This window comes from Lagenorhynchus albirostris, chromosome 5 (genome assembly GCF_949774975.1).
Source record: "Lagenorhynchus albirostris chromosome 5, mLagAlb1.1, whole genome shotgun sequence".
NCBI classification, from domain to species: Eukaryota; Metazoa; Chordata; class Mammalia; order Artiodactyla; family Delphinidae; genus Lagenorhynchus; species Lagenorhynchus albirostris.
The window spans coordinates 86,473,490-86,488,340 of record NC_083099.1 but is presented as its reverse complement, the minus strand read 5'-3'; the positions used below and the strand labels follow the sequence as shown (position 1 = coordinate 86,488,340).

At 37.3% G+C, this 14,851-nt stretch overlaps 1 protein-coding gene across 1 annotated transcript in view; it reads right to left on the bottom strand.

Moving 5' to 3' along the window:
- Positions 1 to 216: 216 nt before the first annotated feature.
- The window catches only part of LOC132520598 (cell surface glycoprotein CD200 receptor 1-like), a 32,295-nt gene continuing 17,660 nt past the window's right edge, over positions 217 to 14,851 (bottom strand). Inside the window, exons 2-8 of the mRNA XM_060149340.1 lie at positions 13,035 to 13,118; positions 11,837 to 11,896; positions 6,494 to 6,811; positions 6,127 to 6,378; positions 2,303 to 2,408; positions 1,544 to 1,583; positions 217 to 874 (exon numbers count right to left, since the gene is read on the bottom strand). Of these exons, the coding sequence (XP_060005323.1) occupies positions 734 to 874; positions 1,544 to 1,583; positions 2,303 to 2,408; positions 6,127 to 6,378; positions 6,494 to 6,811; positions 11,837 to 11,896; positions 13,035 to 13,118 (1,001 nt within the window). The 3' untranslated portion in view covers positions 217 to 733. The remainder of the gene's footprint in view (positions 875 to 1,543; positions 1,584 to 2,302; positions 2,409 to 6,126; positions 6,379 to 6,493; positions 6,812 to 11,836; positions 11,897 to 13,034; positions 13,119 to 14,851) is intronic.

The window sequence follows — 14,851 nt, the reverse complement described above, 5'->3', positions numbered from 1 at the left end:
TGGCAATTTCACTCAAGGAAATTATCTTACAAATATATTCAAATACATACAAAGAGATATAGTCACAAGAAACATTCTATGTAGTATTGTTTATAATAGCAAAACAAACAAAGCTTAATCTAAATGTCCACCACTAGAGTTGTGGTTAATTAAATTAAATTCCATTACATACAATGGAATTTTTTGTAACCATTAGGAAGAACGAGGTAGCTCTGCTTGTGTTGATATAAAAGATCTTCAGGATATATTACATTATTAGCTTTCTGTAAGTACAGAACAAAACTATGGTATGTCCCCATTTGTGTCTTGACAAGGATATGTGTATGTATATATAAATGGACATATAAGTGCACACATATACCATGCACATATAGATATGACATATGCACATAGAAATTTTCTAGAAGATTACATAAAAACTGTTGGTTAATTGTTCCTTCTGTGGAGTTACTTGAGGTAACTCAGTTTTCATCATCTACTGTATTGAACAATTTGAATATTTTATCATGAGCATGAGCTTTCTTTGTAATAATATCAGTTCTTCAAAGAACTACATAGTAACAGCTAAAATTCTAAAATTTCAAATGTATAAGGATATGAATGCAAATCCTATAGAATGTCTCTGTCTTCTAAGAATCTTTGAAAAGCTAATTTCAAAATAAGCCTTCCATTCCAGAACTCCAAGAAAATCAAAACAGTATCTGTACTGTATCTTGATTCATTTGTCCTGGTGCTACACTTCAGGAACATATACAGTATGGAGACTCATCCCATCAACTTCACTTTGTAACACCTTAGACATCTTCACCCTGTTTGTAGTATCATAAAGTGGATTGTTCTTCTCTGTGTAGCTGGCATAGGGCTGCATTTCATCCTAAGAAATAACCCAAAGTTAAAATCAATTCAAAAAAGCCAGAAATCAGTAACCACCTATGTTTTTCTAACAAGGGCCCACAGCTTTAGTGTCTACCAATAGTAGTCTCTGGGCTTACATGAACATAAGAGCAAGACTTTTCTAATATTTTATCAAAAAATTATTGATTATTTAAGTCTCAGTGTGACATGATAACAGTTGTCTGAAAGTAGGAGTGGAGAAGAATGGAGTGATATGAGAAGTATTTCAGAGGAGAGTGTCAAAGACTTAGTAAGCTATTGGCTATAACAGATTATAGAGCTGGATAGGTTTTAAGCTTGGGTAAGAGAGAAATGATGATGGTATTGAAAAAAGGAAGTCAAGAATTAGAGCTGGTTTAATGGGAGAGGAAGTACCAATTCAACTTCTCCAAAGATTACAGCCCAAATGAGGCAAACATTATGTCGTTCGTAGGATGCAGTTCTTGAAATAAAAATATGGATTTGGAGTGTATATAAATAGTACTTGGTGGATAATTAACAGAATAAGTACACCTGACAGCACTGTAAAGTTAGAATTTTTGCTTTTCAACTAAAATACTAATAATGATGCAAATTACAAATTATGTGACTAGATTTTCAGACTACATAGCTTAAAAGTTTATAAATATTCTTTTTAATCTTATCTTACCTCCTCAAAAACTGAAGTATGTTCTGTTTTTTTCAATTTTCTGCAAAAATAAAAATTAGCTGGAGTGAATGTCAAAACATTATTATTCAGATTGAAAATGGAAAAACAAAACAGTATGCTATTGACAATTGTGGTTCATTTTGATAGAAGCCTTAATAAATCAGAAATGAACTACCAGAAATGAGTGAAGAATGCTGCTTGTAAGTTAATTCGTCCAAATAAGATAATTCTGGATTTTGGAAAAGGAAGTGAAATTATGCAAAGAAGTTTGATGTAATAGAATATATGTGACACCTCATATTTGGTGTATGAAATGAATCACTGTAATTCTTTTCTCAAATAGAAAATAGCATGCACTGTCTCTCCCAAGATCCTGCCCTAAGTGGGCTATGCTTGCATGTCTAATTCACTATGCTTGCATGTCTAAGTAACCTAGAAAAATCCCCCTCGTCATTAGTGTAGTCCAAGTCTGTTATTTTCAGGACACACTTATTGATTATGAGAGAACTGAGGTTAACATCTTTTTTTAAATTTTTATTTTATATTGGACTATAGTTGATTTACAATGTTGTGTTAGTTTAAGGTGTACAGCAAAGTGATTCAGTTATACATATACATATATCGATTCTTTTTTACATTCTTTTCCCATTTAGGTTATTACAGAATATTGAGCAGAGTTCCCTTTTTACCCAGTCAATTCCATTTTTTGACTCTTTTCTAATCCAATAAAGCAGGAGAAGAGAAAGCATCAGTCAGTACCTGCAGCCACTGATTTTCAAAAGCCAAATGGATCCAACGATGACCAAGATAATAAAAATAGGGGGAACGATACGTAAAACTCTTAAGGGTGCTGATGTTTTGGCATCTGTAAATGTAGACACAAAAATGTATGAGTTACTATTATTCAGCAGTAGAAAGAAATGAGCTATCAAGCCATAGAATCATGGAGGAAAATTAAAAGCATATTACTAAGTGAAAGGAACCAATCTGAAAAGGCTAAATACTGTATGATTCCAACCATATGACATTCTGGAAAATACAAAACTATGAAGTAAAAAGATCAGGGGTTGTTAGAAGTTAAGGTGGAAGGAGGGATAAATAGGTGGAACATAGAGGACTCTTATGGCAGTGAAACTACACTATATGATACTATAACGGTGAATACATGGCATTTATACATTTGTCAAAACTCATACAATGTGCCCCTAGAATGAACCCTAATGTAAACTATGGACTTTGAGTGATAATGATGTGTTAAGGTAGGGTCATTCATTATAACAAAGGTACAACCGCGGAGCGGGGGATTTAGATAGACAGGGAGACCATGCATGTGTAGGGTCAAGGGTTATATGGGAGCTCTGTACTTTCCACTCAATACTCCGTCGTCATAAAACTGCTCTAAAAAATAAAGTCTGTTTAAAAACTATATATATAGCATGGTTCAAGAATGTCTCACAATACATGAAATTCATTTCTGTGATTTTATTTGGAAAACTTTTGATCCATTTATAGTTCAAATAATTGTTATAATTAAATTGTTTTATCATTTCAGACTCTTAAGTTTTCAACAAGACATCATCTTGTATCAGTATTTTATTGCTTTAAGGATTCATGTGGTGAATTCCTGTGAGAGAGATGTGAAATTTAGACCTCTCTGTTATAGTAATAGAGTGTTTCTCATCTCCAATATTCAGAAATAAATAGAGTTGTAAGGAAACTATTTGGATAAATAACCCTAATTCTGAAGTCACCTTTCTTCCAGGGCATTGAAACTGAAATGAATGCATGGCAGCAACTTTAAACTATTCACTGACTGCTGGCAGCAATACAAAGTTCAATCTGATCGGAGGACAAGTCAACCAAGGAATTGCCAGCTCTGAGAGGTTTTGAGACTGTGCTCCTGGTGTTTTGTGAATGCGGCTGGGGCAGCAGAGGGAGGTAAGTGGAGGCCGCATCCAGTCCCTCCACCTTCCTTCAATACTTTGTTTTTAAACATTGGATTTTTATTTGAAAAAGAAGTTTGGTTTTGCATTTTAAAATGACCACATTGTTTTGAAACCCTCTCTTTCAAACTAATGGGCTCTCTTTTATTGGAAGTGCACTAGCACAGGTGAAGGTCCACCCTGCGAGGAAGACATATCTGCACTGGGTGGGAGTGGACTAGAGAGTCCCTCCAGTTCTGAGATTCTATAAATATGACATCATATTGTAATACTGGGTGGTCGGACTTCATACATAACCAGTGGCAATTACTCTTCTCAGTAAATACTGCTAAACTATTAATATGTATATAAAACTTTAAGAATAGATATTAGAAAATTGTGGTTTAAACCCATATGTTTTCCTCTTCTCCTTTCTTAACACTTACTAAAATATCAGCAGAGAATTTTTTAAAGTATAGACTTGCAAAGACAAAGAGAACATGGATGAAGACAAGAGCAGATGAAAGATTTCAGCTTGTTTTTAGGGTGAAAAATGAACAGAAGAATGGCCAATAATTCAGAGTGAAATAAGTATAAACCTTAGTGAACTCCAGGAAGACTCTAGAGTAGGAAAGACCAAATATAGAGAAGGGGGAATGTAGGGAGTGAAGCGTGGAGCTAAAGTTGGAAGCTTCCTTGAAAGTCTGTATTAAGAACAGATGGGCTGCCAAGTCTCCTCCCAGCCCGTGCAACCACGTTATCACACCTTCCCCGACCAGCAGAAAACAGGAAGTGTGACCCAAAGAAGATGAACTGGAGAAACTCCAGAGTGTCAAGGATCCAGACATAATGGAGGGTGAAGATGAAGTGTCATTAAAAGAAAGTCGAGTTCTCAACAGTCATACACACACACACACACACACACACACACACACACACACACACTCCCCTCTCCTCCCTGCTCCCAGAACACTGATAGTCAGGATTATCCCTCCCAGGCAAGAGACTGGAGAGTTATTTTCTGCAGAGTCTGAATAGCCTCAGAGAAAAGACCTTCAGGTACATAAGGAAATAAGGAATCCCCAATTTTAAAACAATCACCTGTTTTCACCCTATAGAAACCTACTAGCTAACAAACCCACTCACAGATAATAAAACTTCCAATCAGCTCCTTAGTGTTCACTTTTAAGTGAACAGATAGCCAAGGAGTTATGGAAAGCCTTGTATGTGGAAGATAGATTAAAACAAACAAATGTCAGGAAGGCAGAAGGAACTCAGATTACACAGACGTGGCATCAACCAGAGGACTGAGGGAAAGAGAACATCCAGGACAATAGCTGTGCAGCATGTCTCGTGACCAACCAGGCCAGATTAGAATAAGAGCGTGTAAAAACTCAAGAAAGAATGTCTTCAAGGAAAAAAAATGGAACTGACATTTCCTAACAAATCTGACCATGTGGAAAGCAGTATTAAGAGGCGTTTTCTAGGGTTTTGTTTTGTTTTGTTTTTAGTGTTAGTGATAATTAATAATAGGTACATGCATTATTAAGGAAATGAAAAAGGAAAGCAATTAAGGCCAGGAAAAACAAAAAGTTATTCAAAAATGAAAGTATGAGTTTATTTCTTGATTCAGAGCTTAACAAAACATACATGTTCAAAATAATGTAAACACTGGCTATTTAATTTAACCAAAAATTGCTATTTTACTACATATGAATGGTGAGGGAAGAGAAGGTAAAGTTAAATCCTCATCTACCAAAAGAGGAAGTGGGTACACTAGGTTTAAATTTGCTATATTAAGAAATAGCAGCACAACCATGTTGTTCATAAAAACTGAGTCAATTACTAGAAGAAACACTTGAAGATCTGAAAGTACTTGTCTCTAGAGAGTTGTGTAAGAATGGAGAGGTGGGGTTGGAGAGGCAGAGAGTTGGCTAACATTTTTCATGGTAGCCCTATAGAACAACATAGACTTTAAACTATATGAGTTATGTTGATTAGAATAATATTTTTTATAACAAGAAATAAGAGTAGATGGGAGCAGAGAGTAGAGAAACTAAACTGTAATGAACCGAATCATAGATACTATTATAAGACATTAAAGAAATTTCACTGGAAGACCCTGGAGGAGAAAATTCTACCAGACTGAAAATTCATGAAGATGATTTATGAGCAACGTTATTCTTCTAATAAAATAATATTTATTTGTTTAAAATTACCCATTATCCTTCTATTAAAACCATAAATATTTACGTAAAAGTACACTACACAAGCCAATTTAGTAGTACAGAAGAGAACATTAAAAGAAGAATAAATTGGGAAGTTCACTAGTGGCCTAGTGGTTAGGATTCGGGCTTTCACTACCATGGCCCAGTTCGAATCCCTGGTCCCAGAACTGAGATCCTGGAAGCTGTGCAGCATGGCCGAAAAAAAAAAAAAAAAGAAGTAGAATAAACTGCATTTGATAATATGGCTTTTTACAATAAATTTTTGTATTATTCTTCCAGGCAATCTTTTTACTTTGAGGAGGAAAGGGAGATAAAGTGGAGGGTGGAAAGGACATCCTTGAATGAAATTTCTCTGCACACTCCTTTTTTCTTCTTAAGGTAACTCTTCTGAAAGAATGGAAAAATCAAAAACAAAACTAGAAAAATTACTAACCTTGATCCAGCTCTATGGACAGACTCTTGTTGCCAGTCAAGTGGGAGACAGAGCAGGACACATTAGGTACATGGCGGCCCTCCCAGTAGCATGTACTCTGGACGGTCACTGTGTCATTGCCCCAATGACGTTTTTGCTCAGTGACACAATCTCCCTCTGGGGTCCAGGAGATCTGTGCAGCTGGCTTCCCTGCAACTGCCTTGCACACTGCAGTTCCATTCTCAGTTTGAACCAGGGTCACCTCAGGGGGCACTGCAGAAATGTAGGGGAAATGCTTCAGTCTTAACACATGGGACATGGAATTCGGAGATTTGTTTCAGCCCAAAATCTGGTTACCTGAAACACCACAATATATGACGTTCCTTACCTAACACTTGGAGGTGATATCCACGATGGAAATTCCCATTAGGTGTTACCATTTGACACCTGTAATACCCATCATGAGTGATGGCCACTGGATCAATCTGAAGGGCAGGATTCTTGTCAAGTCTGGAGGCCCAGGTTATTCTCTTGTCGGTGCTGTTTCCTCCCTTGGTCTCATTTGTATCACCCCTGAAGGCTCTGAAGCAGGGCAACTTGTCTCTGAGGACTATTTCCCATGTTGTTAGCAGTATACTTGTACACAGCTCAAGAGGGCAAAAGAGCACAGCCTTTGTACCCACTAGTACTGATAGTGAAGTGTTAACTGTACACACACACACACAGACACACACGCACAAATACAGAGAATAATAAGAGAAAAGCTTGATAAAGAATTTCAGTGTTAAAATTTATTCACAGCATATTACATGAAATTGTACTTGAACATTACTTAGCGAGGTCTTATTCCAGAAATATTAGACTTATGTAAGAAATTAACATTCATGATGTATACATAAAGTATTAAACCCATCCAAAGATTAACCAACTTCCTCCAGTATTATGCATCATTAGGAAAACAACATGAATTATATATGTGACAAAATTGTTTAAAGTGTTATGAAATTAATTCAGGAGATTTGATCTATAAGACAAACAGATGAGAATGCAGAATCTAAGTTAAAAGACAAAGGCAGTTTTCTAAATCTAATCTTTTGGCTTCAGAGACTATTAGATTGATCATACAACTCATGCTCCTCAGGGGGAAAAAAATGGAATAATTAGTGATGTGGTTTTCTCCTCCTAAGTTTTGATGAAAGTGAAAAATCAGTAACATCAGAACTAAACACCTATCCTTAAGGGTGGCAATTCAGACAAACATAAATGTGGAAAGATATGGTACTTTCATTAAAAATAGCTAAGATGGCAATCAGGCTGAACAAGGTGGAAATTATTTTGTTTAATTTTTATTCAGTGAATCACAAAATCAGTTAAATCAACAGATTTTATTTATTTATTTATGTAAAGAATAAAAATTTCCTTTATTCTTCCTAACACCTCAGATGTACTTCCTAACTCTACAAAACAATGAGAAGCACTTGCTCTGTCTTTCAGATGTAAATATGCACATTTAAGTATGTATTTACATACAAACATGCATATTTTAATTTATATATATATATATATATATATAAATTGAGATGTATATTGCATATCATACTGTGTATATTGTCCTAAGTCTTTTTCTTTTTTGTTGATATATAATAGACCTATCACCATATCAGTATATCTACATCAATCTCACTCTTTTTTTTATTAATTAATTTGTATTGAGTGTAGTTGCTTTACAATGCTGTGTTAGGAAAACTGGACAGCTACATGTACAAGAATGAAATTAGAACACTCCCTAACACCATACACAAAAATAAACTCAAAGTGGATTAAAGACCTAAATGTAAGGCCAGACACTATCAAACTCTTAGAGGAAAACATACGAAGAACACTCTTTGCATAAATCGCAGCAAGATCTTTTTTGATCCACCTTCTAGGGTAGTGGAAATAAAAACAAAAATAAACCAGTGGGACCTAATTAAACTTAAAAGCTTTTGCACCACAAAGGAAACCATAAACAAGACAAATAAACGACCCTCAGAATGGGAGAAAATATTTGCAAATGAAGCAACTGACAAAGGATTAATCTCCAAACATACAAGAAGCTCATGCAGCTCAACATCAAAAAAACAAACAACCCAATCCAAAAATGGGCGGAAGACCTGAACAGATATTTCTTCAAAGAAGACATACAGATGGCCGACAAACACATGAAAAGGTACTCAACATCACTAATTATTAGAGAAATGCAAATCAAAACTACAATGAGGTATCACTTCACACCGGTCAGAATGTCCATCATCAAAAAATCTACAAACAGTAAATGGTGGAGAGGGTGTGGAGACAAGAGAACCCTCTTACACTGTTGGTGGGAATGAAAACTGATACAGCCACTATGGAAAATAATATGGAGCTTCCTTAAAAAACTAAAAATAGGGCTCCCCTGGTGGCGCAGTGGTTGAGAGTCCGCCTGGTGGCGCAGTGGTTGAGAGTCCGCCTGCCGATGCAGGGGACACGGGTTCGTGCCCCAGTCTGGGAGGATCCCATGTGCTGCAGAGCGGCTGGGCCCGTGAGCCATGGCCGCTGAGCCTGCGCGTCCGGAGCCTTTGCTCCGCAACGGGAGAGGCCACAGCAGTGAGATGCCCGCGTACCGCAAAAAAAAAAAAAAAAAAAAACTAAAAATAGAGCTACCATATGACCCAGCAATCCCACTACTGAGCATATAGCCAGAGAAAACCATAATTCAAAAAGACACATGCACCCCAATGTTCATAGCAGCACTATTTACAATAGCCAGGACATGGAAGCAGCCTAAATGTCCATAAACAGAGGAATGGATAAAGAAGATGTGGTACATATATACAATTGATATTACTCAGCCATAAAAAGAAACAAAATTGGGTCATTTGTGGAGATGTGGGTGGACCTAGAGAGTGTCATACAGAGTGAAGTAAGTCAGAAAGAGAAAAATAAATATCATATATTAATGCATATATGTGGAATCTAGAAAAATGGTATAGATGACCTTATTTGCAAAGCAGAAATAGAGATACAGACGTAGAGAACAAATGTATGGATACCAAGGGGGAAAGGGGTGGGGTGGGAGGAATTGGGAGATTGGGATTGACACATATATACTATCAATACCATGTATAAAATAGACAGCTGATGGGAACATATTGTAAAGCACAGGGAACTCTACTTAATGCACTGTGGTGTCCTAAATGGGAGGGAAATCCAAAAGGGAGGGGATATATGTATATGTATGGCTGATTCATTTTGATGTACAGTAGAGCTAACACAACATTGTAAAGCAACTATACTCCAATAAAAATTAACCAATAAATAAACAAACAGCTTTTTAAATAATCTGTAATTTCTTTAGTTCAACCACCTCACAAAAATGAAAAATGATGATGCCAAGTGGTAAGAGATGCTTAGAAGTATTCTTCTAGAAAAAAAGTACTATAGTATATAAATACAAATCAATGCAAAAACAAGGATTAGTTTCCTCTGTAAATTTTCTATAAAAAGGATTTTATTGCAAGCATGTAATAGTATCAAATATGGCCTTTCAATGAGTTCCCCTTCCTTCCTGTTCATTCACACATATACTCCCTGACAGTTTGCTGTGAACCTTGCTCACAGATTTTGTTTCCATACATTCAATAACATTATCAGGATTAAATATAGCATTGACCTATTTTTCCATATTTTAAAGTACAAATTAAGACCGGCAAGCATCTCCTAATGTAGAAGCTCACGCTTTCCCATAAGCTGACATGTGTAGCTGACAGAAAGGGGTTTGCTGACAGGTGATTAGGTGTATCTGTCACAAGTCACCTGTAACGAAGGAGAGCGTCATTGATTTCATCAGTTTAACATAAACAGAACCAGCTGTGGTATGGCAAAATTTTTACGTGGATGAAGCTTATTTTTTCTAAACTTTGCATTTAACATTTCTTCTATCCTCTTTTGGTGTCATCTGCCCCCTCTGTGATGTACTCAAGTCTTTGCATTTCATGGCCAAATAAAGATCATATTACTAGATGAAGAGGGAGGATTTTAATGCAGATCTAAGAGGGCAGGTAAATCCATGCTCTTTCCATCACTCCAAGTGGCATCCCCTCATAGCAAGAAACTCCAATTTGGCAAAGGCTTGGAGAGAAGCAAGAACATGGCTTGTTAGAGAACTGCTAGAGGTTGGGTGTGGGAAGCATATATGTGCATAAGGGAATCGGGATTAAGATAAAACCAGAAAAATAAGAGACTGGCGAGATAGCAAGTTGTGAATGTCCTGTTGTTCTTGGGATTTGGAAGTTTAGCTTATAAGCAATATAAGGCTTTAATATTTAACCTCAATATCTGACTCATTTTTGTAAAAGAAAGTTCTTGCTAATCAAATAAACATGTATTTGAACAGGGGCACAGTATCCGAAGAAGTAACTCTAATGGTGAGGATTCCAAGCACTGCAGATATTCTCTGTTTTTTCACCTTCCTCCATTCTATAAACTTCAGTCAATCACCCTACACCTATAATGATAGTTCTTATGTTAGTGTTATTTTTTCACCCTTTCTTCATCCTCTTCTTTCCTTTTTCATACCTGTTGTGATAAGTTACACAATGGCCGATACCTCTACAACACTCAGTGGGTTTGGCACCTGTCTGACAGATATATTCTCCATATGCTCCTGTGATCAGCTAGGGTGATTTCACTTCTTGCTTCACTGAGAAGATAGTAGATTCTCATCTCTGCTCCCAAACCAGCAGTCACATCCCATCTTTTCTGCATCCTTTGCCTACAAATATCTTCCAGTCTCATCCAGCCTTATGCACACTGACAAATCCTCATTGGCTTTGGGGCATTTCCTTTCTTTTCTCACAGCCATAACCTAGATTAAGTCCTCGTTGCCATGTACCTGGATTGCTGCAAAGGCCTCCTAACTTCTGTCTCTGTCTCAAAACCCTTCTCCTTTCAGTTCATACCTTACACTGCAGCCAGTACATCATTCTGTAACACAGATGTGGTTCCCTCAACTCTAAAACCCTCCAGAGATCTCTCACTGCCTGAAGAATAAGTTCAAATGTCTTCGTATTGGCTTTGAAAGCCCTCTTTTTCACATTGACTCACTTTGCAATCTTATCACCCACTACATTCCCCCAAACTGCAGAAAAAAACACCAAGCACAATTCCATTTCTATGTCATTTCTCACATCGTTTTCACTCTCTAAGGTGCCCTACACGATGCTCTTTTTCTATTAAAGTACTCTACCTTTAAGACCTGATTCACATGCTACCTCATCTGTGAGGCCTTCTCTAAGCCTTGGTGCTTAATCACCCCCTCTGTACACTCCTGGTACACTCGATGTGAGTGCTTCCCTCCTCTGCCTGTGTGATAACTGTGCTCCTGTCAGGGTTCCCCCACAAAACTGAGCTCCCTGGGGGCTCTCTGATAGTCTTGCTCATCTTTATGTTCCCCACAAAGCCCAGCACAGTGCCTGATAGAGAAAGCTCCACAGTCTTCCAGTGGAATTGAGCTGTTTTAGGGGAAGATGGGTGAGGTCGTTCAGGTCCCTCATCCCACAGCATTCAGATCACCATATTCTTCAACTGGGCACAAGGCTGGACTTGGTCCAGACCATCGACTATGTTTCTAAGGAAGCTCAACATTCCACGCTTCAGTGCTGGCCTCAAAAACAAACAAACAAACAAACAAAAACCAAAAACAGCATACTACCTTCTGCAGGAGGTGTTACAGTGCTCTGCTTTCTGTCCATAGATGAAGTAATTGTTGAAGCTAGAAAATATTCAGAGGAAAGTAGGTGAAATCAATTTTAGATATTTAAATGGAGTGGAAACCATTATTTCTCCACAAGAGCTTGTACACAACATGATAGAAAATCAACGAACCATAACTAAAATTACACAAAAATCCTTGAAAAAGAGAAATTAGAAGCTGTTCCATCACTATATGGAAACATTATATGTGAAACATTATATGTGAAACATTATATATGTGAACATTTGAAAATTACATTTATAAGCTGTTAATCAATGATTCCCCATTTATGTGACACCTCATTTTATACGTAAAACTATTCTGTACAAGGTAACGCAGCCTCCACCCATTCCGTAGTCATAATGGATTCGTCCATCATGGGCACCTCACATGAGTTGGGCTGATGATAGTCCTTCTTCCAGATGCCACACCCTGATTAAAATGGTCTGGTCTAGTGGTAGGCACCTCACCCAGCAGGACAAATCAGAGTACTTTCTCAAGAATTTTGAAACCAGAATTGAGAAGAATAGTTCATCCGTCTTTCTCCCCCATTTTTCTACTGTGACGGTTAATTTTATGTGACAACTTGGCTAGGACACAGTACCCAGGTACCTGGTCAAACATTATTTGAGATTTTTCTGTGAAGGTACTTTCTATCAGTAGACTTTGAGTAAAGTAAATTACCCTCCATAATGTAGATGGGCCTTATCCAATCAGTTGAAGGTTTTAATAGAAAAAGACTAACCTTCTGGGAAAGGGAATTCTGCCAGCAGTCTGCCTTCAGACTCAGACTGCAACTCTTCCCTGGGTCTCTAGCCTGCTGGCCTACCCTGCATATTTTGGACTTGCCAAACCTCTGCAATCGTGTGAGCCGATTCCTTAAAGTAACACAACCTCTCTCTCTCTCTCTCTCTCTCTCTCTCTCTCTCTCTCTCTCTCTCTCTCTCTATCTATCTCTATGTCTATCTCTATTTATCTCTCTCTGAATCTCTCTCTACAGGATGTATGCCCAACACACATGTACATCCTGTTCTGTTTCTCTCAGGAACCCTGACTAATACACCTACCTTGGGGTTAAAAAGTAAAACTATACATAAAAACTATACAAGCATCAAGTATTCTTCTATTAGAATTATCACTAAAAGGTGAGCATTACCCCAACTGTAATTGTCCTTGACCATCTGCTGCATTAATGAGTTGTTTGATGTAACAAGATCTTCCATTACTGCACTTATGCATTCTGAAAAGGCATATGAAGTAAAGAGAGGAATATGCATTAGTATTTCTGACTCCTACCTAAAATCACATTTTTTCACATCCTTTGGGCTATTTTAGGGTTGCAGTTGCCAATAAATACATCAATTATGACAGGCAAGCAAAAGTCTCATAAAAAATTTGTCTCAGTATGAACTTTTGAATTGATCTTCCTACCTGTTTGGCATACCCCTACTTTCAGTCCAGAGTGCCCCTTACCACCCTCCTGTCTTTATATTCAAGTCAAAGTATTTCTTCTCCCAGGCTTATATGCATTTAATCTATCTCCAATTGTGAAAAAGTGTTTTACTATCTGGTACAGATTTTTCAGGCACCAGTGATGAGGTAGAAGAAGTTTAGAAGTGATATGTTGGTTGGATGCTGGTATAGAGCAAAAAAAGGAGCTTCCTAAATGTTGTTGAGATAACATCGTATAGACAGCTGTCTATTAAGTTCAAATTTTATAAGGTGAGCTCTAAGTGAGAATAAGCATTTTTAGGGTATCAACTCCTGGCAAATACTCACTAGGCATAGAGACATCAGAATAAACAATAGCTTCTTCCCTCCATGAGCCTAAGGTCCAGGTGAGAAATTTGCTATGTAAACAATAATAACATAAAGTTGTTGGTATGATGATAGCAGTATACATAATGTCCAGAAGATAAAAAGAAGAGATGTTTCATTCTAAGAGTGCAGTAGTAAGAGATTAGGAAAGACTCTACAATAGATAATATTTGAGCTGGATCTTAGAAGATCAGTTTTCCAGGAAGGTAGAAGGAAAAAGAAAATTGCACAAAGAATGATATTTAGAAGAAGGCATGAAGCCACGGGATTTTCAAAGAACTACACATTATGTATTATATTGCCATTATGTGAGAAAAACGGGATGTGTGATTAGAATTGAGGCTGGATATTGGCGGGCTCTAACTGTGGAAGACACAACACTCCTAAAAGTTTTCACAAGGAAATGATACACTTCTAATGCACCTACAATGGATATATCTGTCCAGCAAAGAGAAACATTTTACAGTAAAATTCAGTGCACAGTGTTTTTCTGGAGAAATTTTGAATGCACTACTTCTCTTAGCTACCATTTTCTTTTACAAAACATTGATAAATAATAATTTTTGAACGTTAGAAACAGATTTTTGGTAATTTGCACATGTTATTCATTTTAGTCTCTCCACATGGACAGGTGTTATCATCCTCATTTTAGAGATGAAGAAATATAGATACACAGTGATGAAGCAATTTGGCCAAGGCCACCCAACTTTTAAGCTGCTCCAATTGCCCAGTTATTTTCATGCGAGTAGTTCTTCCTGCAGTGAGTAGGAACGAAGGGTCGGATCCTAAGAAATACACCAGGATAAATACACTACCCAAATTAACCCAAATTGAGGGAGTTGGAGAAGGTAGTCCAAGCCATGTTTCTGTAGAAATACTGATAGACAACCGTCTGGAAGAGCACATCAAAAGGCAAGTCCATAAAATCAGGATTATAATGGCACATGGATACAAGCATTATGAATGCTGGATATGAATGGGAATAGTTAAGCTAAGGAGGAAGATTTGAGACAATTGCCAAAATTCATGGGCCAAACCCACCACTCCCTCACAAGATTGTAAGCTCCAGGAGGGCAGGGATTTTCATCTATGTTGTTCATTCTTCATCCTCAGTGCTTAAAAGAGTGATTTGCGCAGCTCCCTGGCAGGTGGCTG